Consider the following 27,021-nt stretch of genomic DNA (forward strand, 5'->3'; position numbering starts at 1 on the left):
GCACCGACCGACCCACCGTGCGAGCCAAGCCAAAACGCTCCTCTCCCAGATCGCAGCAGCTGGGAGAGCTGCTTTGCTGGCACGGGGGAGCTCTCGGCCAGCGCCCGCACCGTGCACCCCCCGGGGCTCATTCTGCCTGCCAGATCTGTTGACGTGCCCACCCGGAAGAGCAGCGGCCTCCGGGGCCACGTTGCAGCGCGATGAGCTTGCAGAAGGGACTGGCGGTCTGTCTGGGGGGAACGTCTGTCCCGACGCACCACTTTGTCCGGTGGCGCTCGGCCTGTGCTGCAGCCGGCGGTCTCTGGGCACATCTGCGCACGCAGCCTTCCTCGGTGGGGCCTTCAGCTTCCGAGACGCGAGAGGCCACCGTTTTCCCCGACTCCTCCTGCCTCGCCACAACCCTGCAGTGTAGGCTAGTCTGAGATCCACAGCGGGTGCAAAGCTGCCCAGAGTTTCACGGCCAAGCGTGGGTGTGAGTGTGTGTCCCCCGAGTCCCAGTTGGGAACGCTCAACGCTGCACCACGCTGGCCCCGATCCTGCACCCCTCGGATAGAAACGTGGAGAGGAGGACACTTGGTGGCTGCTAGTCTGGGTGCTTCTGGAAGACTCACGCTTGAATCCCCGATGGGCCTTGCAGTTCGTGCTGGTGACCTTGGGCCAGCCATTCTCTTGCCCCACGAGCCCACCTCGCAGGATCGTTGTGAGGATGAAAGGGGTCTCTGTGCGGAAGAGGAATGGCGATCTCTAAGCGGGATGAAGGAACCCCTGCCCTTTGTCCTTCTGCTGAAGTATCTTGGAGCAGAAGCGGCTTTGCGCCTGCCGGACTCCCTCCCTCTTGCTTCCCGAGCGTTTGCTCGCATTTTGGTTCATCGGCCAGCCGTTGCACAGCTTTGTCTCCTGTCTCTGTTTCCGCAGAGGCCGCCTCCCGAGGCCCCGTTCCTGCCGCTGCATTCCTCTGTCGCGCTCCCTCTCTCCAGCGCCCCCCACCCCGCCGTCCCCACGGCGAGGCCTCGGCGCCGTCCACCTGCCCGCTCCCATTAGCCACTGTCCCCGTGACGGGCGCAGCGCCTCCCCTTCGCCGAGCCGCTCGCTTCCCTCGCCACGCGGGCTCCGGGCCCAGCCGGGCTCGCGCTCCCTGCAAGGACAGCCCAAGGTCGGCAGCCAAGCGCCATGCCAAAAGAGGCAGAGCGGCATCTGCCTGCCCCGCTCCCCCTGCGGAGCGTCTCCGGAGCGCGCTCCCGCCTCTTGCGCATCCTCGAGAGCCAGGTGTGGCCGGGGGAGACGCCCCTGGGCCGGGTGCGAGGCTCTGACTGTGCCGGAAGCCACGTCTACAATTTTATCTAGAGGAGAAGGGATGGAGGAGGCCGAGTTCCGGAGCGCCCCTGCGGTTGGCACGCGCTCAGCCTGCACTCTGCACATGGGAACGTGCCATGTGCAGAGTGCCAGAGGAGGGCCCACCTGTCCGGCATTCTGTGTGTGCAGGGGGCGACGGCACCCCTCCAGCCCTGTTCCCCAGCGGCTGGTGCCTGTGGGCAGGCTGCCTCTGTCCTGGAGGGAGCCTGCAGCCATGAGGATTAGCGCCGTGGATAGCCTTCACCTCCAGGGACCCCCTTGCAAACGCCTTCCCAGTCGGTGGCCGTCGGTGCACCTTGCGGAGCTGAACTGCACGGGTTCTGCCTGCGCTGCCCTTCCTCTTGGCTCTCCTGAGTCGTCCGCCTGTGAGCTTCCTGGGACGGCCCTGAGCTGGAAGAGGCCGCATCCTGCCCACCCCCTTCTCTCATCTGGCTGCTCCCCATGGCCCAGATGCAGCCAGGCCACCAACTTTCTTTCTGGGGCGTGGGGGATCCACATGGATGCGGGAAGCTCTGAAATGCCGTATCATCCCTCCTCCTCCTCGGTCGCTGTGCGGAGCGCCATGCTTGCGCATAATTGCGCCTGATGGTTTGGTTCGATTTGGTCACCCGTGTGACGCGCATTCTCTCCCTGTGCCACCTCCGTTGCCTCCCGAGCTCCCTTTGTCGGCTTCAGAATCATTTCCCTGCCACTCAAGAGATCTCGGCACCGGGAACTGAAATCGCGGCTGGAGAAGAGGCTTTGGTCGGAGAAAGGGCCTTTCCACAAAATGGTGCCCGGATCGAGTCGGGCCGCCTGTCCGAAGCCGCACTGGCTGTGCATTCCCTGTTACTTCAGCAGGCAAGAACTGGGCACCATCCTGGAGAGCCCTGGGCAGTGCTGGGGTTGCAACACAGACATTTGCCCTAAATGAAGCTGGAGGGATCGGGGGCTTGTGCCGTAGAAAACAACTTTCCATTTTCCGGTGTTCCCGTGCAGACGGCCAGTGGCTGCGAGATCGGAGCTGGCTTGGAGGGACGCACAGAAACCTCACACTCGCTTAGCTAGGACTAAGCCCAGAGCCAAGGACAAGGGGTGCCTGAGCTCAGGAACATTCTCCGGTCTCTGCAGACTGATTCGGCGGCCTCCCTTTCTCTCACGTACCCTCTTTTCCCAGGTTTTTGAATGGAGAAAGTGGGCATTTATTTATTCCATCCCTGTACCACTCAGGAGCCAAAATGCTCCCTCTTGGTGCGCTCCCCCCGTTAACGAAAGCCCAAGAATGCCATCGCTGAAAGGTACACCACTGTGTGTGGTTTTTCCCAAGCAAAGCATTAATAGATGAATACTGAACTGCATTTTTAATGCGTGCATTTCGCAGGCTCGAACGCAAGTTCAGGAATTTGCAAACGCGTCCAGGGAGCATGCGCTCCTCCTCACATTCGAGTTTGGAGTTGTGAATGTGGCATTTTGGGGCGACTGGCCAAGTGGAATAGAATTTTTCATACATCCTGAGCAGTAAGTCACATAGGATGCAGCCCACAAGCACACAGGATTGTGCCGTGAGTCTTTAACTGCAGGCTCTGTGTCTGAAGCGGATTCCGAGTTTCTAAAATGCTAAGCTCTCGGTCTGTTGTTATTTTTACTTTCAGAGATTGGCGTACCATGCCCAATAATGATGTTCTCTGAGCAGCTCGCATATAAAGCATAAAATATTAAAGAATCCAGTCGTAAAACAAAACAAAAAACCCCCAACAAATCGCAGCATTAAGGGTTGGTGATGGTCGCAGGGAAAAAAGCGCCCAGAAACAAGGATGTCATTGCAAAAGCTCTGCCTGAGCCTCAGGGATCCGTGTGCTGGCACGGCTCTGGGGAGGTCACCCGACCTCGCTGTATAATTATGATTTGGGGCTGTGTGATACATGGAGTGGCCTTTTGAGGGTGGATCAGAGATGGAAATGGGTCCAGAAACAGCTGCTGGAACCCCGACTGGAGCCAGGTGCTTTGCTCCTCTCGCCAGGGTACATTGCCCAGCTGAGCTTCCGGGTCCTGCTTGACGTTCTGGCTGGAACAGGGATGGCCAGTCCTGGTACCGACACGATCCGAGGCAATGGCCCTTGCTGCACAGTACATTCGCCCTTGCTGCACTCAAGTTTCGCCCTGTTTGTTTGTTTTTGTCTGTGTTTGTGTCTTTGTGCCTCTGATTGTGTCTTTGTGTCTGTTTGTCTTTGTGTGTTGGGAATGCTCTTGCTGGAGCACTCAGCTGGATCAGGGGTTCTGGGGTTGCTGTCCAGAAGCTGAAGGGCCTGATTCAGGCAAGGCCACCCTAGGAAACCTCGCTGTGATGTCAGGGTAAAGACTTCTGTATATTCCCCATCCTTTAAACCTAACCTGATTTTGTCGGTGTGAGGTTTTTATGCTTCAGTTTCCCTTTGTTCGCCCCAATTTCAGAACCTGCTGCTTTTCAGTTGCCGTATCTGTATGTGTTTAAACGGTTTTCTTCTTGTACTTTGATTTAATACTGTAAGCTGGCCAGGGAATCTATTTGAAGGTCTCCAGGTATAAATTCCCAGAATAAAGAAACGAGTGTAGGAAGTCCACCGTGGGGGGAAGGCAGAGCTGAGCAGAGCATCCAGGTTTCGATTTCCGACACTTCTCGGGGAAACCGGGAAGCCTCCGGCTGGAGTCAGGCTAACATGGTGGGTTGTTCTTAAACTCCGGGTGGCACTGGCTGAAATGACGGGCTGCTGAGCTGTCTGAACCCAGCCATGTGGGCAATTACCCACAAACAACCCACAGTTCCCAGTCCGACAAGGAAACGTGGGATCTCTTTGCTGGGTTGCTTGTGGTTAACCAACCCTGGCTTGCTATCATGGCTGCGTTCAGACAAGCACGATAACCCCAGTTTCGATGGCCACTACTGGGCCAAGGACAACCCACCCTAAAGTGTGGGCTACTGTGTTGTCCGAACCCGGTTCTGTTGGTCACAAATGGCAAGGCTGGACTGCAGGGTCCAATGGTTGACTTGGGCACCTTCCTACGCTCCCTCGCAGATGTTCCCGAGTTCTTTTGGTAGAAATGCAGGTTATAAATGCAGGCAAACCGCCTGACGGTGCATGAGGCCGTATCCTGCGCTCCTGCCAAGCGCCAGCCCTGGCACTGTTTGCAGCCTGAAACCGCCCTCCCGGGCAGGAGGAGATCCAGAACCCGAGTTTCTTCTTGTGTCGGGTGCGGGAGGCGGTGCTTCCTGGCCGCTCTCCCTGCCTCGCGCGGCCGTCCCTTCTCCAGAGTCCGTGCTCCTTCTCCTTTCCTCACTTGGGGGCCATTTGCAAAGGGTTCCAAAGGAGGATCATACGAAGGATTTAAAATATGAATAGTGTTCGCCTGAGAGCACAAACCAATAAATTAGACGGATTGAGCCATTAATCACCCAGAAATGCAAATTGGAAATGTCTCTGCTTCGAGGATTCCTTGGTACTTTGGCCCGTTTCATTTCCAAGAAAGGTCAGACTGTTTGGTGTGGTTAGGGGGCAGTGAAACAGAGGCATTCTGTACATGCTCCACAGTGCTCTTAGCCCAGTCTGTGCCCAAAGTGGTGCTCCTTTCCTGCTGCCTGGGGCATGCTGGGTGTCGGAGTCCTCAGGACACGTGGTTGGGAGAGGGTGCTTGGTGCTCACGAAAGAGGCTGCATCGATGTGGAACGTGTGTTGCCAAGTTAAGTGCCAGCGCAGCAGCTGCACCCGAAGGGTGGTCAAAGGGCCATACAAATCTTAAAGTGTGGCAAGTATATCCGCCAGCTGGGAGGTGGGGCCCTGCAGTCACCTTCCAAAACTAACCTGTGTCACCAGCACCCCCCGGAAAAAAATAAAATAAAATAAAATCCAGGGCACTGTGCGAACCCCAAGCAGCGAAGGCTGTGCGTTGGTGGAGCGTCGGGCAGACGAAGTAGCGCACAGCTAAGACCAGGCCGGCCAGCCGTGCCTTCGGATCCGCACCCACGCTGGGCGCCTCCAGCGACGCTGACGGGCCCTGGCAGCCCATCGAAGGGCGAAGGATCACGCGGGGCCGGCAGGGCCCCCGGGGGGGCATGTGCTGCCGCCTCCTCGGGGATCCCGGGGTCCCCCAGGCTCCGGGGGCAGGGCGCACTGGGTGGGTGCCGGGCCGAGTGGGGGGGGGGCTTTCCGGGGCTGCACTCCAGGAGTGGGTGGGGCACATGGGAGGGGTGGGGCCAATGCCAAAGGGGTGTGGCTCCCGTCCCCCCAAAGTCCACCCCTTCTAGCATCAAGTTCTTCACGCCAGTGACTTTGGAGAGCCGTTTCCACCGTTGCGAACGGCATGGAGGGAAGAGGCAGTCCAAAAGGGGGGGGCACCCGATTCGGAGGTTCGGCGCCTCTTTTCGGTCCCGCAGGCGCTCCCTCCAGTCCCCCTGTCACGCCTCCGCTTTCCCTCTGCCCCCTGTAGGGCGGGCTCGTCCTGCAGACCCCCGACCCCGATCCCAGTCCCAGCTCAACTGACGTTTTCTCTCTCTCTCTTCCTTCCCCGCCTGCTTCTGGGCCGCATCCCTGCAGAGGAGCTCACGATGGAAGGTGAGTGGCGCTTTGCCTCTTTTACGGGGCGCGGGGCTTGTGGGGAAGGGGTGGGGGGGCGGCGCTCCGGGGCCCGTGGCCCGGACAGCTCCTGTGTGTTCCAGAGGCACGTGGGGCCGGCGTGTGCCCCACACGATTCTCTCTGCTGTGTGGAGGTGGGGCAGCAAGCCTTCCCTTTTTGCTCATGGCATTTGGGAAGGGGGGCCATGCCGGGACGCCCAGTGCTTGGGGGGCGGTACGTGTGTGTGTGTGAAAACGAGAAGGTGTGCATGGCATTCTGGGGGGGGGGCTTTTTCTGGGATGTTCTGGGACATCTTGTTAGGTGCTGTGAAGTCAAGCATTTCCTTTCACTGAAAGTTAAAAAGGCTCTGCAGACTACCCCTCTCTTGCTTCTGGGGGGGGGGCAGGGCCAAATGTGCTAAACTTCCAGGGGAAAATGCCCCCCCCCCCTTTGCTACTCTTTCCAGTTTTCCCCGCTGTGTGTAAGAAGTCAGATTTTGCGAACGGGCACTGAGTTAGACTGGGGAGCTTTGGTTGTGGTGTGTGCCAGTTGCCTTCTGCAGAAGTGGGGGGGGGGTCCTAAGCACCCGCCCACAGGAGGGCTTCATATGGTTGCGCTGCTTTTATATCCAGGGTGGCTTACAAGCTTCCGCCCCATTTGTACCCGCACATCAACGACCCTGCGAGGTAGGTGCGTGGGGCAGCAGGGGCCAGCCTGGAGTCGCCCCAGGAGTTCCTTGGCTGGGGGGGACTAGAACCCGGATCACCCACTCCCCCAGCCGAGCCCTTTAACCACTATGCAGCGCTGCCTCTCAGGATGGATTCCTCCTGTTATCTCGGATTGCTCCTTGGAGATAACCACAGGGATTCCTGTCCCCCTGAGCCTCCAGGGGGGAGCCAGGCTGGCCACAGGCTGGAAGGAAACAGGCCAGATTGGCCGTTCAACTAGGGGAAGGATCCCCGTGGCTCGCTATTATCAAACCCACCCTACGCATGTCGCGAGCGGAGCCGGCTAGAGCCGGGGGTCAGACTGGATGGCCTCGAGGCCCCTTCTGACTTGCTCTGCTTCTGTGTTTCCATGTACCTGTCATATGAAGCGAGCGCGCAGCGCTTCCTTGTTTATCCCTTTAGCTCATTTCCCTGCCCAGTTTCCTGAGTCGGGTTGTGGGCTGCAGAGAGCAAACCACGCCTTGCCGGCTCCTCCTGGTTCGGACGGAGCAGCAGCAGCCCATACGCGAATCCTGGGTGATGGTTTCCACGCCGCCTGAACCTCGCCTTGGTGTTCGGAGGCTGCGGGGAGAGCTTTCCCATAACTGCAGGAGGTGGTTCTCTCTCTCTATTTGCTCTGATTACCTTTGAGGAATCCACGCACCTGCCGGCTACGGTGCAGTGCTCTTCCTGGCTGTCAGGTGTGTTTCCAGGTCCGCTGGGCCTCTGGAAGCGTTGCGTCATGCCCAGGAACGGGGGACGCAGCTGGCAGCCCTGCCCCGGGGGGGGGGGCAGGTGGGCCGGGCCTCGGACCACCTCATCCAGCTCAAGGAAGCCGCCACACAGCTGCTGGGAAGCTCTGGAAAGGGCTGCCCTAGAAAGCTGTACGGAAAACCGAAATGCCGGGACGCACGCGCCGCTCTCTGTGAAGTTGGCACTGTTCAGCCCAGCCAAGGGACGTGGCTGCGCCTTGGGAATGAGTGTCTTGGGGCCTCCCTGGGGCCTCCCGGCTGGGAACAACCCTGTGGGGGAGCGGGGCAGCTCCAAACTCACTCTTGGCTGCAAAAGCCGAGCGCGCGTTCTCCATCTGTCGCTGGCGAGCCTTGGACACCTAGCGCCTGGCATGTGTGCCAAGGGATGCAGGACGGTGCACCAGGCGGTTATTTTTAATCACTAATTAACTGGCACTGATTGGAATGTTTTCTTTGTGGTGCAAACCTCCCGCAGCCCGTTCGGCCAGTCGGGCCGGACTTCTCTGAGCGGCGCTTCGCTTTGCTGGCGGGACCGTTTGGGGCTGGGCAGATCGGTGGGTCGAGGGATGGGTGTGATGCTGGCCTTTGGGATAGGTGGGTGCTGTGGGGCAGCCATCCCCCGGGAATGGGGCAGGCAGAGCCCTCTTCTGGGGGGATTGGGGGGGCACCCTGGTAGGGTTTGCGCCCAGAGAAGGCCAGTGGCCATGGATTTGCTCGGAAGGGTCCAGCACATGGGTCCAAGGCTGCTGGCTGCCTGAGTGTGCCTGAAGATATCGCTGGCGGCTCTCAGCCAGGCTGGCTGGGAATGGTGGGAGTTGTAGTCCAGGCTGTCTGGAGGGCACCAGGTTTTGAACTGGCTTGCATCATGCTGCAGGACCCTTCAGCTCCCCAGAGCGACTAAATCAAAAGCGTCTTGATGGATGAAGAGGGGCAAAACTGGCACAGTTTGAGGAACTGGTGCCTTTTGGATCTTTGCGGCTACAGCTGCAAGCATACAGGCTGGGGCTGATGGGCACTGAAGTCCAAACCATCTGGAGGGCAGAAGGTTAGGGAAGCCTGGAATGGACAGTGCAGAGATGGGTTTTCTTGCTTTTGGCTCTTGCGGCCTGATTAATCTGGTGTCTCTCTGCCTTTTGGCGTGTCAATTAAAAGCAGCACTGAAGCCATCGATGCCGCTGCCAGTTTACTCACGAGCAAGTGCGGCAGCGCTGACTTGCCTTGCTAATTATTCCTGTGCGGTCCTCCTCATACCTTCTGGAGTTGATTGGCTGGGATACCTACGTTTGCTGCGACTTTGGCCCTTCTCCGCCGTGGGTGGGGAGGGCATCCAGCCTTCCCGGCTGCACACGGGCGTCTCTTGGCTCAGGGAGGCCGAGCGAAAAGGGGGCCTTCACTGGGGTTCCTGAGCTGTGCCAGCGCAGGCTGCAAAGCGACTCGGGGGGCGCTCAGTTGCCCCATCCTTCTCAGAGGATTTTGCGCATTCAGGGGGTGGAGGAAGGCACAGCCCTGGCAGTCTCCTCCTGCTTTTTCACCTCGCCTCTTGCATGCTTATTTGATTGATTTATTTAAAACTTTTCTTTACTGTCCCTTACTGTAGTCTCAGGCTGGTAGAACATTGCAAACTGTAAAATAAAACACAGCATCCTAAAAATTCAACTAAGACAAAACCCCAATTAGAACGGTCAGATCTTAAAGCACTGGGAGAATAAAAAAGTGTTCAGCCTGGTGCCGAAAAGAATAAAGCGTTATGCGCAGTCTGGTTTTGACCACCTCGATGAGGGCCAAAGAGGGGCAGGGAGCTGAGAGACGGGTGCCGCCCCGGCATGCCCCCCGAAGAAGGCCGAGTCGCTCAGCAGATGGCTGAGCCCCTTTCCGGGGGCTCTCTGCGTCCTGTCCTTTCCCAGAGAGGGGTGGATCCAAAGGGGAAAGAGGTGGGGCAAAGCATATCAGCCCCCAAAGGCCACCTGCACGGTGCCCCCGCCTCCACTGTAGCCACACCACAGCCCTGCAAGGTAGCTCGGTGCGGGCCCCATGGCTGAGTGGAGAAGCTGGACCTCCTGTGCCCCATTCCCAAGGATCTCATCGCATCCGCCACATCTCTCCCAACCACAATGCCCAAGTAGGCTGGGGATGATGGGAATGTCAGGCAAGGCTCCAGCTCCGTTTGTTATTATATTTCTATCCTGGGGTATAATCCTCCCCCACCCAGTGTATTGTCACACCAACCCTGTGGGGCAGCTGGTCTGGGAGTCCCTGCCTGCCCCACCGTCACCCCGCGAGCTTCCTAGCCGGGTGGGGAGCGAGGAGCCACATCCCAGCGCGGCACTCGAACCACTAGGCATGCTGACTGTCATCGCCTGCGAATGGATGTGGGGGACAGCAGCTGGGTGGGCACCCAAAGGCGAGTTCATCTCCCGAGAAGCAGATCCCGGCCCTGGAACCACGGTGGAGAAGTCCCTCCCGTGCCGTCCCCGCTGCCTCCGCAGCCCTCCAGCCGCAGCGACCCCCTGATGGGGCAGGTGCTGGTGGCCGGATCTGACCCTCACGCGGCTGGGGGGAGCCAGGCGCTTCCACGGGCTTGGGGAGCAGGCGGGCAGGCGACAGCCGCACGCCCACCACTTCATGCGATGCCCAGACTCCGTTCCGGGACGGCTTTGCCCGGAAGCCCGCAGGGTGCGGGGCAGGGGTGGCGCGGCCACGAGCCCAGAGCGGCTCCGCATCCCGGATCTCCGTCGTTGCAGGACTGGCCCCAGGCCTTGGCCGTGGGCCCTGGCGGAGCACCCGGATTGTGTCTGCTGCTGCAGGAGGGCTGTGATCCCTAGTGGTTAGCGGGAGGCAGCCTGCTTCAGCCCTCCCTGGTCCCCCCTGCCTCTCCCTGCTCTGAGCAGAGGAGACGGTCGGCATTCATCTCCAAGAAAAATGGCCCTCTGCGCCGCCTGGAGCAGGGGACCCGAGATTAAACCGGCGCCTCGCACTCCATCACCGGCGCTTATCTCCCGCTTGCGCCTCCCCATGTTGTCTTCGCGGTGGCATCTTGACGTCGACGTCCCTCGCCAAGAACCCGCCAGTCCATCAAGCTGCAGCCACAACATGCTGGTGTGTTTTGCCCCCAGCCCAGACCCTTCGGTCCCACCCTCCGCCGGAACTCTCCCCCCGCAAGAGCTTTTCCGAAATCGCACCTGCCCTTGGACTGCAAGCGTTGCTCCATCCCTGCGTGGGCGGCAGCGAGGAGGATGCGCAGTCCCACAACACTGGGCCCAGAGGCATCGCATGGCCTGGTGCAGATTCGCAAACATCGGTGCCTTTCCTGAAGCCCTCACCACACGTTCAGCAGGAGTGCAGCTGAGCTCACCATCTTGCAGGGTTAGGGTTAGTGTCTGGGTCGGGGCAGGTAGTCGCTCGTTCCCTTCTTCCTTCTGCATCCCGAAGGAATTGCACCGGCCGGGGCGGTTCTGTGGCAGCCCTGGAAACCGAGGACCTTCCTCTGGAAAAGATGATGCAGGTGCGCTGAGCTTCGGAGCATGTGCCGGAGGCCCAGGTGGGGCTGGCAGGCGGGCGAGGCATGTCCGCCTGGCCCACGAAGCCTTAACTGGCCGTGGCCCGAAGCACTTAGCAGAGCTGCCGTTCCCGCGCGGCCGGGCGGGCATTGAGGCCGCCCCCGGAGCCCCCTCTCTGCGCTCCCCCCCGAGGTTCTTGGGGTGCCTCCCTGCCTTCAGATCCCCTTCGGGAACCGGCGAAACGGCTCTGGCGTTGCAATCCTTTCGGCACCGGGCCAGGGAGGGTTCGGTTTGCCCGGGCATTTGGAAATGGTTCCGCGGCTTCGGCGGCTTGGAGGGGGCCTGACTGGGAAAGGTTGTGCTCTTGTGTTGATTTTTCACGTCATGTTAATCTTGGGTCACGTATCCCCCACAGGGTCCCTCGTGTGGAGGAAGGCATGGCTTGGAAACCGAACAGTTGATAAATGGTGCCGTTACAAGACACCCACACACAGCCGAGGTCGAGGAGGAAGGGTCCGGGAGCAATGCTGCCCCCACGGGCGTGCGCCCCAGCACCCTTTGCTGCTGTGCGTTTCTCCCTCCTGCCCACGTTCCCCAGCAACTGGGGTCCAGAGGCCGATGGCTGCTGTGCCCAGGCGGCCTCCCCCAGGAAGCGGGCCGGTCCCCTCCGTCTCGGGGAAGGAAGCCCCCCAGTTCAGCCGTGCCTTCCTCGGCCTGCCCTTGCATTCATTCATGGACTGGCCTCTGGGTTCTATTATTATGGGGAAGAGGAGAAATCCTCCCTTCTCCCGTTCTCTGCACCGGGACGTTCCCACATGCTCCCCTCCTCTGTGGAGCATCCCGTGCTCACTTGGCTTCCCGCCCACCTGGTGGGCATGTCCTGAGCAGAGCCAGCTGGAGTCAGGGGTCAGACTAGATGGCCTGGCAGACCCCTTCCTGCTCGCTCGGTTCCTTTGCTTCTGCCCTGGCCTGTGGGACTGGCCGCCCTGCTTCCCTGGAAGGCTGGCCTCGCACACCGCAAGCAGGACGTCCACTGAGCAGTGGGAGAGACGCATGAACGTGCCTCCACGTCTCCCGGACCAGGCCGGGTTTTGTGCCTCGGCCTTGTCCCCTGAGCAGCCGTGGGGCAGCGCCTGCCTCCAGCGCTTTGCCCTCTCGTGTTCTGCAACCCGCGTCCCTCGCTCGTCCTCTTCCTCTTCCTCACCGGGTTGGCAGCCAGAGGACCCGGACCATCCAGCACGGGCCGGTGAGTCCGCTCCCCACTGCCCTTCCCTGGGCTGGAGGGCCAGGAAGGAATCGAGCCGCTTGCTGTGTGGGGTGGGGGCAGCACCAGGTCCTTGTCCGCGGGCCCTTTCTGGGGCCCAGCCCCTCGGCAAGGGCCCGGTCATGCCCCCCGCCTGGCGCCGGACCTGCAGGGAACGCCTGCGTGCTTTGCCACCGCTTTCTCTCCGCGTCCTCGCTGGCCCCGTGCCTTCCAGCACTCCTGCGCAGCGAGGGGGGGTGGGGGGAGGAACCGGCCGCGTCTGTAGCAGCAAGATAAGATTTGGGGCCTTTTTCTGTGACTTTGACTTGCTCTTGATGCGGTGACTTCCCGGAATGAGAACAAAGGGGGAAGGAAAGGGGGGAGGCGGGTGTGGGGGCCGGGGGGGAGCGTGTCCACTCGCTCGGCTTTCTTGCATGTGCCCCCCCGCCCCGTGGAGTTTCTCCTTTTTGGAGAGATGCATGTAGAAGCGGTTTGCGTCCTTTTGGGGGATGATGGCAGGAAGGGGGCGAGGGACGCGGGGGGGGTGGCCGGCGGATCGCTCCTCCCCCACGAGGTCCGCACACGTGTGCAGGCATGTGAGGGGCCAGCCAGAGGCACGGATGTGGGGGGGGACCTGCCTGAGTGCCTCGCCCCCATCCTCGAGGCATGCGAACCCAGCCTCGCTCAGCTAGTAAAACTCCGCTCGACAGTTGTCTGGACACCTGGAGAGATCGAGCGACTCCAGCAGCGGCATTCCGGCATCAGGCGCCAGCGGGTTTTAGCCTCGAGATGCCTCCCAAATTAATTGAGCGGGCGAGCGAGGGGTCAGCTACCTTTGGGCAGGCCCGTGACACCCCCCAGAGAAGCGCTGGGGAGGAAGGGTGTGGCGGAAGCAGCGAGGGGCCCGCCTTCCCGCAGGTACGCTTGGTGCCGGTCACGTGCCCCCGTCCAGCTGCCCTCCCCTGGGGCCTCTCCCCACCGGGCTCCAGCTTGCTCCTCGGGGCGGAGACTGGCGCTTCCTGCGAGAAACCTCAGCGGGCAGGGGCGCAACGGGAGCGCAGTGCCCCTGCTTGGGCTTGCCTGCAGCAGGGACTCCCCCACAGACGTGCCCCCAAAAGTGGGGCTCCTTGGCTGAGCTGTGGGGCCTTGCGGGGGGGGAGTTGGAGGTGAGGCCCACGTCACTGTGGATCCCGAGCGAGTGCGTTCAGCAGCACCTGCCCTCAAAATGCACCCTTAGAAACAGTGCCTGACGGAAGACCCCTCCTGCCATGAACCTCTCCGTCTGTTGGGGTGACCATCTCCTGGTTGCTCCGCCAAGGGAGGGTTGGAAGGCGGCGAGGAGGGCGAGGGTCTCTCTAGTGGTGGCTCCCGCGTGCTGGAACGGCCTCGCTGACATGCCCCGCCTGGTGCCGGCATCAGTGCCTCCTCGGTGCCAGGTCAGGACCACCTCCTCTCTCTGCAGCTAACCAAGAGATTTGGGCCAGCTCTTGCTTTTCTCTTGTGCTCGATGGTTTAACCTTGTTCTCATATCTCCCTCTGTGCACATTCTGTGATGCTGTGCTTGTGTTTATGTGATTTTTGTAATATATTTTAAGGGCTTTACATAGGATGCCACCCGGGAGCTTCGGCTTTGGGCGCCAAGGGACGGAAATGTTATGAGTGGAGGCAATTTGGGCGGGACAGCTGGCTGGGTATTCCGCTCAGATGGCGCTTGCTCACGGGAACCCTCAGTCCGCAGCATCCAAAGGTTGGCTCTGTCTCCCTCCCTCTCCGTTTCCTTTTCACGGCACCCCAGATCTGCTGTTTGGCAGGGGTGTCTCCGGACAGTAACCAGTGTCCGTGGTTCCTTTGCGCAAGAGCAGCTATGTCGAAGCTTGCCCCCCAGAAGTCTCAGGCAGGAATGTGCGAGAAATTTTTTGCACGTTCCGCTCTGAACTCAGGCTCTGCAGCCCAGGTTCATGCATTTCTGAGCTTGCGGTGCGATTTACAACGAAGAGTGTCTGGCAGCACGCGTCTATGGTTAAAATGCGCACATTTCAGGCAGAGCACGTATGGGCAAAGGCGCACAGACGCACGTTCGCCATGGGGGAACCATCGCCACCTTTCAAAATGCGTTTCCGGGATTCACACGCCGGGCCGCACCCCTTCATCCGCACAGCCGGTCCTTCCTGGTTTGCCAACTCTTGTTGTATTTCTCCTCCATTCTCAAATCCCCACGTTCCCCTCCTACAGCTTTGGCATCCTTTACGGGAAGATGCCGGGACGGCCAACCTGGATTTCCTCAGGATGCTCAAACCTCCCCTCTGTGCTAAGCAAGCAGACCGTGTCCTCAGAAGCAGCTGAAGCGGATGAGAGGCTAACATAAGAAGTATCTGTATGGCCACTGTAGATTCTTCCAGTCTGCAGTGGCCAAACCGATGCCTCTGGAAACCCAGGAGCCTCTGGTCACCCCTAGTGGGGTGCCTCCTCCATTGCAGCTTTTGTTTTGAGCTTGGCACAAGCTATCCACGTTGGTGGTCCTCTTTCAGCGCCACGGAGAGCTCCCCAAAGCTCAAATGATGGTGGCTCGGCCTTCACCGTATCTGCTGTGAACAAGCAGGACACGCGGGTGCTTGGCCTTCCATGTCTCCCAGCAACTGGCATGCATGCGTGGACAGACTTAGAGGTAGCGTATAATCATGAGGACTAGTAGCCAGAGCAGCCTTCCCCTTTGTACTTCCCCACCCTGCCACTTTCACAAAGTTGACCAGCATCCCCCGAGGCTCAGTGGCCAACACTGAGAGCTTAAAGCTGCAAAATGGGGTGATGGTTGGTCTTTCTGCCCCCTCCCATTGCTTCCATTGCCTTTGCCCCCCCACCACCCCTGGAAGGTGCTCTGAGAACCTCTGTGCAGCTAAATTTAGCCCCTGGCTATTACGGGATGGCACAATGCACTGGCCAGGAGAGGTGCAGCGTTGTGTTTGAGGAACACCACGATCAGCAATGCTCGCTCTTGTCGAGCTTCTCGCCTCATTTCCATTCCCAATTACGCGCGGCTGGCTTTTAAACATTATTAGCATTCAGAGAGGAAAGTATCCATTTGGATGTGTGTTTTTAAAAGGTGAGCACCGAGGCCTGCCCTTTGCCCCCGACAAATGCCTGGAAACGCACATTTCTTCCCATTGCGCATCCTTTCCAACACCCCGTGTTTCTGATGTGCACATTTTTAACGCATGCGATGCCCAGCTGGCATTTGGGCAAGAGATCCCGGTCCAAGCCGAATCGACACAAACCCCTCCCACCTCCCTCCTTTCCCATTTGCACGCGTGGCTTTGGGACCGTAATCCAGTGTCGGGCTTTGCGATTCGGGAAGGAAAAGGGGTGGTTTTCCCAGCATCAGAGGGAGGTGGGCCTTGTTTTGATGGCAGGGCGTCCCCTGTCGCACCGCCCGGCACACGCTCCAGCATCCACGCCATTAACCACGGCTCAGCGGCCGCGTAGCATGCAAAGAGGGCGCTTGTCCCTGAGCAAATGGCCGTGCGATATGCAGATAGCAGCCGATGCCGCCAATGGGCTGGTGCTCCCGAAAAAGCCCCAGGACGTGATTTACATGTGTCCCGTGTCAGGCTGGCGATTAATCACCTGGGCAGCCCCGCGTCCTGATGAAAGGCCTTGTCATTAAAGCAGCGCTCTCGGACAAGCTAGGCCGTGCTCGTGTTATCGCGGCGACGTGTGTCCGGCCAAGCTGTGTTCCTTCTCCGCTTCCACAGCGCTGGCAGTGTGAACCTCCGTGTGTGTGGCGCAGGTGGCTTGGCAGGGCTCGCTTTGGGAAAGCAGCTCCCAGACTGGGAAGGCTCGGGATCTGGGGAGCTTTGGACGGAGCGCCTTCAGCCCTGCGGGTTCCCCAGCCCTGGCACGACTCATGTGCGAATGCGTGGAGATTCGCAGAGGCCTGCCCTTGCATCTTCCGGATGCGTTTGCTGACCCGAAGAAGAGAGCCGAGGGAGCTGTTCCCATCTTCCACGCCAGCCCGAGCTCGGTCAGGAATTCTGGCTTTGGGGAATGGGAATTTATTAGTGATTTTGCTTCAAGGCACTTGCTTGTAATTAATGGCAGGTTCCTATTTCTAAAATGTGGCACAGGCTGGCAGGAGGGGCTGTCTGCCCGTGCTCCGGTGCTGGTACTGGCTTAGAACGGAATAAATAGTATAGATATGACCATTCCTGTCATGCAGAAGCAGGAAGAAAAGAGGGTAGCGTTACAAGAGGGGTTGAAATGCCTGGAAATCGGCTTTATACCCAGCCCCAGGGATCAAGCATAAGAGAGCTTAACGCATTTGCCACAGCACAAACCATCACAGAATCCCATCCCAGCACAAACCATCACAGTGAGAATAAAGCAAGAAACATAGAAAACCTCCCATTAATGGAAAAAACCTCCATTCTGAGGGAATTATGCCTCCTTATTGATGGAATAAAACCTCCATACGGACAAAGTCAAAACTTCCATATATTGAGGGGCTGAAACTTCCATATCGATGGAGTAAAACTTGCACGTTGACGGAAAAGCCCTTCCCCTCCGCGGTTCGGTGGGGTCAAGCAGCACTCAGAAACCCATCAGATCTCTGTATATAGTGGGGAAGGTCCATCCGCTTCAGTGTTGCCGGCACGGTCTGGCAGCCTTTCTCTGGGGTTGCAGAGGCTCCTCTGTTTGCGGCTTCTCAGATCCCTTGCCGTTCAGGCCTGGCGCCAGCGGGCAGCACGGACTGGCAGCTGCCAAGGGTCCAGTGGGCCCCTCCTGCATCCTGCCCACCCGCCCCACATCTGGCCCCTCCGCGCGCCCTTACGGATGTGCGCGAAGAGCAGCGCTGGCACAGAGCAGTGCGTGTGTGCAGCGGTGGGGCTAACAGACGCGAGTGGCGGGGCTTGCGCCGTGCGTGGCCGCGCATGGTGGGGGCGTGGCCGGAAGGGCGCATGCAGGCACGAGGCGGGTGGAGATGCGCGCCCGGGGGGCCTGCATGCGAGGCCTGTTGGCACGTGCGCATTCTCCCGGGCACGCGGTCCTGTGCGCCACAGTGGCCTGCGACCGCTGCGCTGCGGACACGCGTGTGGCGCGGCACGGCCCCTGGTCCCTCAGCTCAACGGCGGGGCGGCAGGGAGCGTGTCCCGCTTCCTCCCTTCCTCCGCTTGGCGGGCTGAGGGGGGGCAGTGGGGCCGCCCCCTTCACGGCCGCCTCCTCCTGTCTTCCCTGCGGTCGGATCGGGGCCAGGAGGAGGCCGTGCGCTTCCAGGGCATGCCACACCGAAGGAGGGGTGAAGGCACGTGGGGGAGGGAAGGGAAGGGTCTGTGCCTCAGGTGGGGGCTCATGAGACGGAGGTGCACGTGGCAGAGAAGGGAGGGGGAAGTGCCGCATCCCCCGACCCCCCACTGTTGTGCCGGAGAGCCCCCCCCCCCGCAGTGGGTCCTGCTGCAAGGACGGCCCCCGCCAGCCGCCCGGAGACGCTCCTGGTTCATTCATGGGATGGGGGGGCTGCAGCAGTCAGAACAATATGGCTGCCTCCGTCATGCCTGAGGGATCATTGGAGTGGTCTCCATGGCAACGGGAGGAAAGAGCAGCATCTTAATGTGCCCAGCCCCCCTTCCCTTCTCCGCGTGGCTCCGGCTCTGGGCAGGAGGCGGACGGCTGGGCCGGGCCGGGCCCTCGGCCTCGCCCTGCCTTCCCGGGCCTTCTCCGGCACGGGCTGGGCGTGTGCCCCTTCCCCGCCGGGCAGCGCCCCCCACACCCCACACCCCACAGAGGCGCTGTGCTCCCCATCAGCCTGGACGGCACCCAGGCCGGAGCCAGCGTGCCCCTGCCTGTGTCGTGCAGACGCGATTCGGCATCCCTGCCTCCATCTCTTTGTTTGGCAGTGGAAGACGGGGCATGTGCGTTGGAAAAGACGCCCCGTTGGAGCTCGACGGGCCTTGGACACACCTCAGGCCCGGTGGCCCAAAGTGAGCCGTGCAGCCTGGGTTTTTCCGGCTTCTGCGAGTTTGCTGCAAGCGTTTGTGCCAATGTGGAGCCGAGGGTGGCGTCTCTCCGGCACCGTGGCGTGGATTTGCCCACATGGCAAAGCTCCGCACAAATTGGGCACAACTTGGGAGAACATTGCAGTGTTTAGCCTTTTTTTAGAACTGCTCGGCAGTTTGCAGGTATAATGTGCTCACATTTGCAGAGGCCCGAATTTTGCACATTTTTAAAAAACGATGCAGCGTGCGCCTCCCTTGAAAAACAGCAGTCTGTGTGCTGGCGGCACGAGATCGATCGGGTAGGCTGCCTCCTGTCTGGAACGGGCGGAACGGACTCCGTGGGGCTGGGTCGAGGAAGCCCGTTGGGCTTTCACCCCCTTATGCGACTCCTCCCAGTTGGTCCACTGGGAGTGTGGAATGGGGAGGATGCCGCCGAAGGGGCGGGTGGCGCTGGGCCCCAGAGGGCCGGCCCTCCCATGAGGCTGAGCCAGGCGACAGGCTTGGGGGCAGCAGCGGCAGCACCCCAGTGGCCTGGCGGTCTTAGGGCACCATGTTGTGTGCACCTTGCGACCTGTCCTCCGTCCCCCGAAGAGGCCGGCTTCCTCCCAGGGTCACAGAGGAGGCGATCCAACCGGTGCTGCCGAGCGAGTGTCGCGGTGGCTTTCTGCTCTGGGCCGGAAGAGGCGTCGCCTCGTCTTTGCGCAGGGGCACGAGGTCTTGGGCCGGCCGTCAGGCCGGCGTGGCAGGTGGAGAGGGCGCCGGTGACGCAGCCGCGCTCGTTTGGCTCCTGTATTTGGGAGGGCCTGGTGATCTAAGCGTATATAAAATGCGGCGCGGGTGCGTCGGCGGAGGCTTTCTCTGATCAAGGCTTGCGAGCGTTCGCACATGAAAGGCATCTCGGGTAAAGCCCAGAGTGGCAGGAGGTGCGCAGAGGAATCTCATCTCGGCTGCTGCTTTGCAAGGGAAGTCGCAGGCGGGCTTTCGAGCACCAACTGGCCTCCCCGCCCAACGAGGCGGTTCCGGCCAGGGCTTAAAATGACTTCGCTGCAGCACTGAGCGCAGCTGCCTTGGCCCTTGGCGGACTGATGGGTATCGGAATGGGCAACGGGCGTTGTGGGAGGGCGGGCGAAGCCCTCCCCTGCGTGAAGTTGGCTGCGTTCTGGAAACAGCGGGGCGGAGCGCGGAAGCTGAGGTGGGGAGGTGTGGCGAGGGGGAGGTGGCACGGGAGGCATCGCGGTGGCGCCGGCTCCGGCTCCGTGTGGCGCCCCGTGCCAGGCCTGCGTGGTTGCAGCCCCGGCATGCCGCCACAGCTGCAGGGGAGCAGAGGCTAAGGAGACCCCAGGCGGCGCGCCCCTCCTCCCTCCTGCGTGCCTCTCTCCCAGAACGCCTCCTGGGGAACTGCAGGCAGAGCCCTTGAGGGGGTTTCCGGGGCCTCTGCCCTCTGGCGCCCGCAGCGCAGGCCCTTGGGTGGTCTGCGAGGGGGTCCTTGGCGGTGGAGGGGAGGGCCAGCAGGTGCCGCCTCGCGTTCGCTCCCAGCTTTTGCCTTGCACAGCCAGGAGGAGGCGGAGGAGGAAGAGCAGCTTGTGACATGGCCGGGGGAAGGAGACTCCTGAGGGAGGGGGCACCCGGAGGAAGGTCTGACCCAGCAAGGGACCCCCAAAACCTGGGCTGGCTCCCCTTTCCTCTGCTTGGCTCGCCCTTCCCTCCCGACGCCGCCTCAGGGTTGCCCCTCAAGGTTCGCCCCGAGCTTGTCTGCCCCAGCCCCGTGCCGGCAGCTGCAGACCGGCTATCTCCAGCCCGCTGGGGGTGCTGGCCCCGGCACAGCCCCCCCCCCCGCTCTGCCCTCTGGGTCTGGCGGCCCCGTTCCCAGAAGCTCTCCATCGATGGCGAGCGCGGCCCTTTCCCTTCGCGACGCGACTGTTGCTGGAGCCGGTGGCAGAGCCTGGCTTTGCCGGTCACAAGCCCCAGTTCCGGTTTTGGGCATCTACAGGCAGGGCAAGGAAGGTTCCACCCAAGCGCCACAAGAACCACGGCCAGTGGCTGCAGGCCACGCTGAGCTGGAGAGGCGGGGGGGACGCGCCAGGCTTCCGTGTTCCCCTTCAACCGGGTCCTGACTGGGATTCACCAAGTCTGCCGCTTCCTTTGCTTTCTGGGAAGGGGCCGTGGCTGTGTGGCCGGGGAAAGGCACTGCATTTGGACATCCGGCGTTCAGCCTCTGGCATCCGCCCGGAAGCCCGGAGACTGGCCACCAGTTGGTACAGCTGAGGAATCTCCAGTCAGAAGGACCTAAGATGCCCCCCACCCCCGAGGAAGGGAAGAGCCGATGTCGCTCTGGGCAGACCTTGGGGTGTATGCCCGGGCCCCCGTAGCCAGCCCCACCCCAAATGTTCTGACAGCGGCAAATGCAAAAGCGGGCTTTGTGTTGTATCAGTAATCGTGATGGTTTAAATGTGTTTAACTATGCCCACTCTGCATACACTCAGAGTCCGTCTCGTTTGTCCGGGGTTGGCAAAGCGGGTGGTCGCTCACCCAACGCATCAGGAAGGGACGCCATCCAGTTGTGGGGAGGAGTAGAAACGCTTGTGCACTTTGCAGCGGGGGAAACGCGCTTGGTCGGCTGAAGCGCACGGCCCCGTACATTTCCCAGCCGTGCTGACCTTTCTCCTTGGGTCTTCGTCACGCCCGTGGCGCTGTCCCTGCGAGGGGGGCCAGAAGCGGCGGGCACCGATCCGGCGCGTCCACGTTCCCCCCCGTGCCTCCATCCTGCAGAACGCCCCCTCTGGGACGTTCCGCCCTGACGGATCCTCCGAGACCCCCTCCCGTGGGACGGGCAGGTAGCACAGTCCCACCTTCCCCAAATCCGTTACCTTCCCAAGGTAGCGAGTGAGACTGTTTCCTTGGCGGTGGTGGTGTGTGTGTGTTCGGGGGCGGGGGACATCTGGGTCGAGATTGATGGGCTTGGTTATTCTCCTCCCCCCACCCCCCCAGCAATCGCATTCCACTGGGCAAGGCGCTTGGGTTTTGGGGTCGCCGTTCGCACCACTAACAATTTTCCTTCCTGGAGCTGTTTCCGCTCACGCTGGCCACAAACTCAACACAACCCTCCCCTCAAGGCTGCTTGGTCTGTCTGGTACTTCTTTCCCATTTTTATTGTTTTTAACCAGAAAAAAAAAAGCATTTTCTCTCACTGGACGAGCAGGTCATTCGCCCTAAATGCTTTTTTTTTTAAATCCCAAAAGAAACCAAACTTTTAATTTTTCTTTCCCCCTCTTGTTATTACTTTGGTTCTGTCTGGCTCTGTCCGGGATTTTAAGTTTTTTCTCCTCTCCTTTCTGTTTGTTTCGGCATCCGACCCTCAACCGCCTTCCCCTCTCTCTATCTCCTGGGGGTCTGGATGTCTGTCACAAGTTAAAAACCGCTTTTAAATTGTGGCAAAGAGGGGGAACCCTCCTTTTTTCCGTGCGTTTATATGACTCGTGTCTTTTCTTTCTTTCTTTTTTTCTTTCCTTCCCCTTCAAGGTCCAGCTCACCTGACGTTAAACAGCCAAGGTATGGTTCTAAGTTTCTTTCAACGAACAACTTTAATTTCTCCCGTTCTCCTGCCCCTCCTGCCGTTTTCCATCTCTCTGTCTCTCTCTCTCTCTCTCTCTCGCTCCCCCGCTTCCTCCCTCGCTGCTGCGTTTCCATCTCGTGTCCATGCTCTGGTTTTCTCCTCCCATCCGCTCGAGCACTCTCATTCCACGTTGGTTTCTGGCATCGCCTAGATCACTCGTATTTGCAGCTGAGTTATATATTTATTTTTCCTGTTTTGTATGTGAACGTTCATTAGAAAGAAAGACGAAAAAAAAAAGGCATGTTTTGGAGACAAAGCCAACAAAAACTGTGTTTCATTTCGCGGCGCTGCAGAGCTGCGTTGAACTGTGTGATTTATGCTGATGGTATGATTATGAACTGTTCTGTGCCGGTCCTCTGTCGATGGCTTTCGGGGGCTTCTTGGGCTGCCTCCGGGGGCCAGGGGACCCGGCTGGCACGGAGGACAGGAAGGGGGCCAGTGGCCGACGCAGGCCGGCCAGGATGCGATGCAGAGAAGCCCCTGCTGCAGCTGCCCTCCCCCCCATGGATCAGCCAGCTGAGCCCCCCCCCCCGGCTCCCCCAAAGTTGGCAGATTCCCAGTGGGTGCACGGTGGCCCCGGTTGGGTCACTGTCTATTTCCCCCCGTTTAAGTAACTCAGAGATATGTCAGGGTTGCAGTACCCCCCATTTTGCCGACAGGGGGGCTGCCCTCTCTGTGCCCCCCTCCATGGGCCTACACAGAGAAGTGTCCCATGGCGGCCTGGGGAGGGGGAAGCCTGCCTTTTGCATCAGGGAGGGGTGATTGGGCGCTCCACCCCCCGTAGGAGCCAGCCGGCACGGAGGCTCTGTATGTGCGCAACCCACGGCACGCGGGCCGCAGGAGCGGCCTGCGGAGCCCTGGAGAGCCACACTGATCTCCCCGCAGCTGCCCGCCGGACGCGCCTCTGGCACTGCTGTGAGCCGCACCCGCGGAAGATGCTGGGAGCCGGCGTGGCCGCCTGTCCTGCTGGCTGAGTCCTATGGAGTCATGCCCATCAGTCGTGCTCAGAGCTCTTTGTGTGTGAGAGAAGAGCACCAGGGCACAGGTGTGCGAGCATGCACGCAGGTGTGTAACACCCCCCCCCCCCCGCCGACTGGCTGGTCCACAAGAGGGCTGGGCGCTGAGCTCTGAGCAGCCAGAAGCTGGCAAGCTCCCAATTCTGCAGTCTCTTCCCGTCACTCACTTCTTTATATTCACAGGGACTGGAGCCAGAATGAGGGTGGCCAGGTGTCCTCTTTTGTGGGCAGCATCCTCTTCAAAGGGGTTGCTGGGAGGCCCTTCTTCACGGGAAGGGTGTCCTGCCTAAACCCAGGTCAACAGTAAAGAACCCCAAAGACTCGTGTCTGAACGGCCAGCGGAATGGGCAAGCACAGTTTCCCCAGCCACCTGCCAAGATGTATTTCTATTTAAATTATAATAATTATTCACAAATCTGCATCTATGCATAGCAATCGGTATGTGCCCATGGCATGCGAAATAGCGCCATCTTTTGTCCTCTGGGGGGCGATCCACAAATGGCCGCCCGCACCAGGAAGGCACAGAGTTGGCTTGAGCTCGCATTTCGAAATGTTAGCCGTGAGATCAGCCACTAATTTTGGCAAAACGAAGAGCTGCCCCCTTCCCCTTTGGCACGGCATCAGCACATAGCCCATCCTCACACCAAAGCCATCAAGCAGGAATCCTGGAAGGGGCACCGGCCTGCGTTCCGCTCCTCACACCTCCGTCTCCCTCTGGCCCAGAAGAGGTGGGGAAGGAGGCCTCGTCCAGTCAGTCACCCTCAGCTCCTCCCCGACTTTCCCGGCCAGGAGTTTTGAGAGCTCCTTGGCCTGAACGGCGGCCCTGCTTGCCGTCTCCACACCGTAGGAGCCGGCAGCTCCGGGAAAAGGGAGGACCCAAGCCGGCAGCTGGGTTAGACTGGCCAAGCTTCAGGAGGCCTTGGCAAGCTCCGGAGACGACAGCGCTTGGTTTGGACGAGGGGGACCTGTCCGGGGTGCTGGAAAGCGCCGCAGAGCTTAACCCCCCTCGGCCATCCCGCTTCGCAGCTGCTTCCTCGCAATCCGCGCCCGAGCCAGGCAGGGCATGCAGCGTCCGGAGGCCGCTGCCGGAGTCCCGGGGACCCCCGCCGGGCTGCTCGGGAGCCCTCTCCAACGCCGCTCCCCGGCTTGGGACGCCACGCGGCCATGGCGTGCATTTCCCACAATGCCCTGAGGAGGTGCCGCCCCAAGGCATTGTGGGGGCATCCAGATGGCAGGAAGAGCCCACAGTGCGCTTTGGCCGAGGTGCCCTTGATCCGAGCAGCTGCCTCTGATGCCTCGGTCAGCAAGGCCAGCCAATAAATTCACCGGCGAAAATCGCCACTAGTAAAAGCTCCCTTTGCACCAGTGGCTGTTTTTGTTTCCCTGCCACATGGGGGGGGGGGATTTGGGGTGAGGGGGCAGTGCACAGGGAAAGCAGAATTAACCCTTTCCTCCCAAACTGCACCCCCCTCCTGGATGACAACTCAATGTAGAACAAATCTTCCAACCGCACCGACGGAAATTTATTTATTTATTTATTTATTTGGAGTTTTTATATGCCGTCCTATTCGCATAAGCCTTGGGACGGCTTCCATACAATAAATAAACATAAAAATAGTATACATAAAATCTAGATTCACCCTGCCTGTAGAATTAAAACCAATAGATAATATTACAAGTTGCTAAAATATTGTTTAAATAAAAAGGTCTTGGCCTTTTATAGGAAATATTTTTTCCTTAGCTACCCTGCCACATGGTGGTGATGTGGGGGGCAGGGGGAGAGGTTGATTTGAAGGGGTTTGCAATATATAGGGAAGGGGGATTTACCCTTCCCATGGCAGTTTTGGTCTCCCCCATAATTCCCCCCCCAACATTTAGGGAAGATTTAATTAGCTGCATCACTACCCACCTTTTCTTCCCCTGGGGGAGACCAGGTGGGCTGCACGCAGTCTCCCCTCCGAGCCCTGACCTGGCCCAGACCTGCTTCGCTTCAGCCTGATGACCCCCTTGTAGGCCTTCGGTCCACATTTGGCAATAAATTTTGGCGGAAAAGAGCCCCCTTGCATTGGCCCCCTCCACAGGCAAGCAGTGCTCTAAGAAATCCTCCTGGGGACCCCGAAAATCGCTGCGCCTGGGTCCATGAGCCACTCAGCGACACCCCCCATGCCTGGGTAGGTGGGGCATCCCCAAATTTCAAGGGATCAGAGCTGCACCCCAATGCATGCTTAGGCAGAAAACGTTGTGCACTTCCAGCCTCACCCAGCCATGTCGGACCACAAGTCCCATCATCCCCAGCCAGGAAGCGATCAGATGCGTCAGGCACTCAAGGTCTGGGGCATAATCCAGATTTCTCCCAGGGAAGAAGGATTCTGGACATTTAAGAGAATGCCAGCACGGACAGGGGCCTTCCTGCGGTGATCAAGCGCATATTCTCCACCCAAAGCCATTTACACCGTGACTGCAAAATCATGACATTCGGAAAAGAACGAAATACTTTTAAAAAGATACAAGGAGCAAGTTATGTAGGAGACACAACACTCCAAAACAGCAAATCAAAAACAACGTAGATCAAGTATGAATATTTGTAAAAAATACTTGGAGGTTGTCACTTGGGGTGGCCCTTCTGTATCACCCACGAGTGGACAAAAGAAGACCGATTTGCATAAGCGCAGGTGTAAATTTAGACAAAATTTCTATAATTGAGTACCTCTTACCATGGCAAGGACGTCTGTGGCCCAGGGCCTGTCTGTGCCTCCTCGGTTTTCTGTCCCGGTGCTAACTTTATATCGAGAGGTCAACAAACTACAGTGCAAGCCCAGAAATTATGAACTTTGGCTGGGGGCTGCACCCAAGTCCGGGGTGGAAACCCATCTCTCCCTCCCTCCGGTTCTTTCTCCGTCAACCAACCCCGGACCCCAACCCATGCTGAGCCCAGAGAGAATTGCAAACGGGCTCAGAGGAAACAGCCGGGCTTCTAGGCCAGGCTGAAAAATATTCCAGGACCAGCGCTGAGTCTAACAGCAGCGGGGGGAGAGAGAACGCAGTGCCAGACTCCCTGTTTGATGGGGATGCCCTCGCGTCCGCCTCACCAGGTGAGGTGAGGGGCCGTTCCTTCCCTGAGAGCTGGTTCCACGATGCCGGAGCCTTTAGCTTCCCAGAGAAAGGATCGTTATTCCACGATCAGACCTGGGAAGCGACAAATTCCATCCCGGGCCCTGGAGAGACCTGGAGTGAAAGATCCCGGGTGGGCCAGGGCGGCAGGACGTGTGCTTTGCAAGCCACGTGTAACGCTCAAGATCCGCGGCCTGTGACGTGAGCAAAAAGATGCCCAAGACCTTTGTCTACCTGGAGAAATGCTGCCTGTCGGAAGAGGTGCTTCTAGGCCAGTTTTACCCCTGGAGTGGCACTGAATTGGTCTTTCTAAGTGCAGACCCACAAAGTTGAGCTTGCTGAGCATTTCAGTTTGCCGGAGAGAATATTTATTGATTCGATTTATAGCCTGCCTTTTTCCTATAAAGGGCTCAAGGCAGCTTACATCCTTCTCCTCCTCCATCTTATCCCCACAACAACAACCCTGTGAGGTAGGCTGGGCTGGGAGACTGTGACTGGCCCAGAGTCACCCAGTGGGCTCCATGGCCGAGCGGGGACTCGAACCCGGATCGCCCGAGTCCCAGTCCCACGCTCTGGAACAGAAGAAGCAACATCAGCGGCAAGCCAGGTTTCTGCGCGATCAGAGACCACAAGAAGAGCAGAGTAGACGAACCCCCCCCGTGCAGTTGCCCCAAAGCGATGCCCACGAGCAGGCTAGGAGCATAGTTAGGGCCCCTCCTGCTTCCGCTCCCCGGCCGTTGCTATTTGGATAGCTCTGAAGCGGGAGACGGTTCCATCCGGACTAGCGGCCTGATCCTACGGACCGGGTCTGATTCCCTCCGAAAGCCGTCCAGATGGGTGGCCCTTGTGGAGTCGAGTGCTAGTGCTTTCCGCGCCTCGGCCGGGCCTTGTGTGGAGAGGCGTTTCCTTTTGTCTGCGGGGCTGAGGAGGTGAAATCCGCAGAGTCAAGTCGAGAAAGTCCAGCGGAGTGGATTCTTAGCAAGCCCCGAGTTGCTGATTTCTGCAACAGCCTCCCCGCCAACTCCAACCCCCGCCCAAGGCTTCCCTGGGCTCAGAAGGCCCTGATCCGCACTGGCACGTGCCACTTGCCACCTTCCCAAATCGGAAGGGAACCCTTCTGGTTGCCTTCGTTAGCTCCACGCTGGCCCTTATTAAAAGGGCTTCTAGAATCAGCCG

General features: G+C 59.6%; 1 protein-coding gene across 1 annotated transcript in view; it reads left to right on the plus strand.

Moving 5' to 3' along the window:
- NRXN2 (neurexin 2) overlaps positions 1-27,021 on the plus strand; it is a 223,678-nt gene that overhangs the window by 8,233 nt on the left and 188,424 nt on the right. Inside the window, exons 2-4 of the mRNA XM_044448354.1 lie at positions 5,901-5,918; positions 21,625-21,659; positions 24,816-24,905. Of these exons, the coding sequence (XP_044304289.1) occupies positions 5,901-5,918; positions 21,625-21,659; positions 24,816-24,905 (143 nt within the window). The remainder of the gene's footprint in view (positions 1-5,900; positions 5,919-21,624; positions 21,660-24,815; positions 24,906-27,021) is intronic.

The sequence above is a fragment of the Varanus komodoensis genome, unplaced genomic scaffold (assembly GCF_004798865.1).
Source record: "Varanus komodoensis strain SLA01 unplaced genomic scaffold, ASM479886v1 scaffold55, whole genome shotgun sequence".
Taxonomy (NCBI): domain Eukaryota; kingdom Metazoa; phylum Chordata; class Lepidosauria; order Squamata; family Varanidae; genus Varanus; species Varanus komodoensis.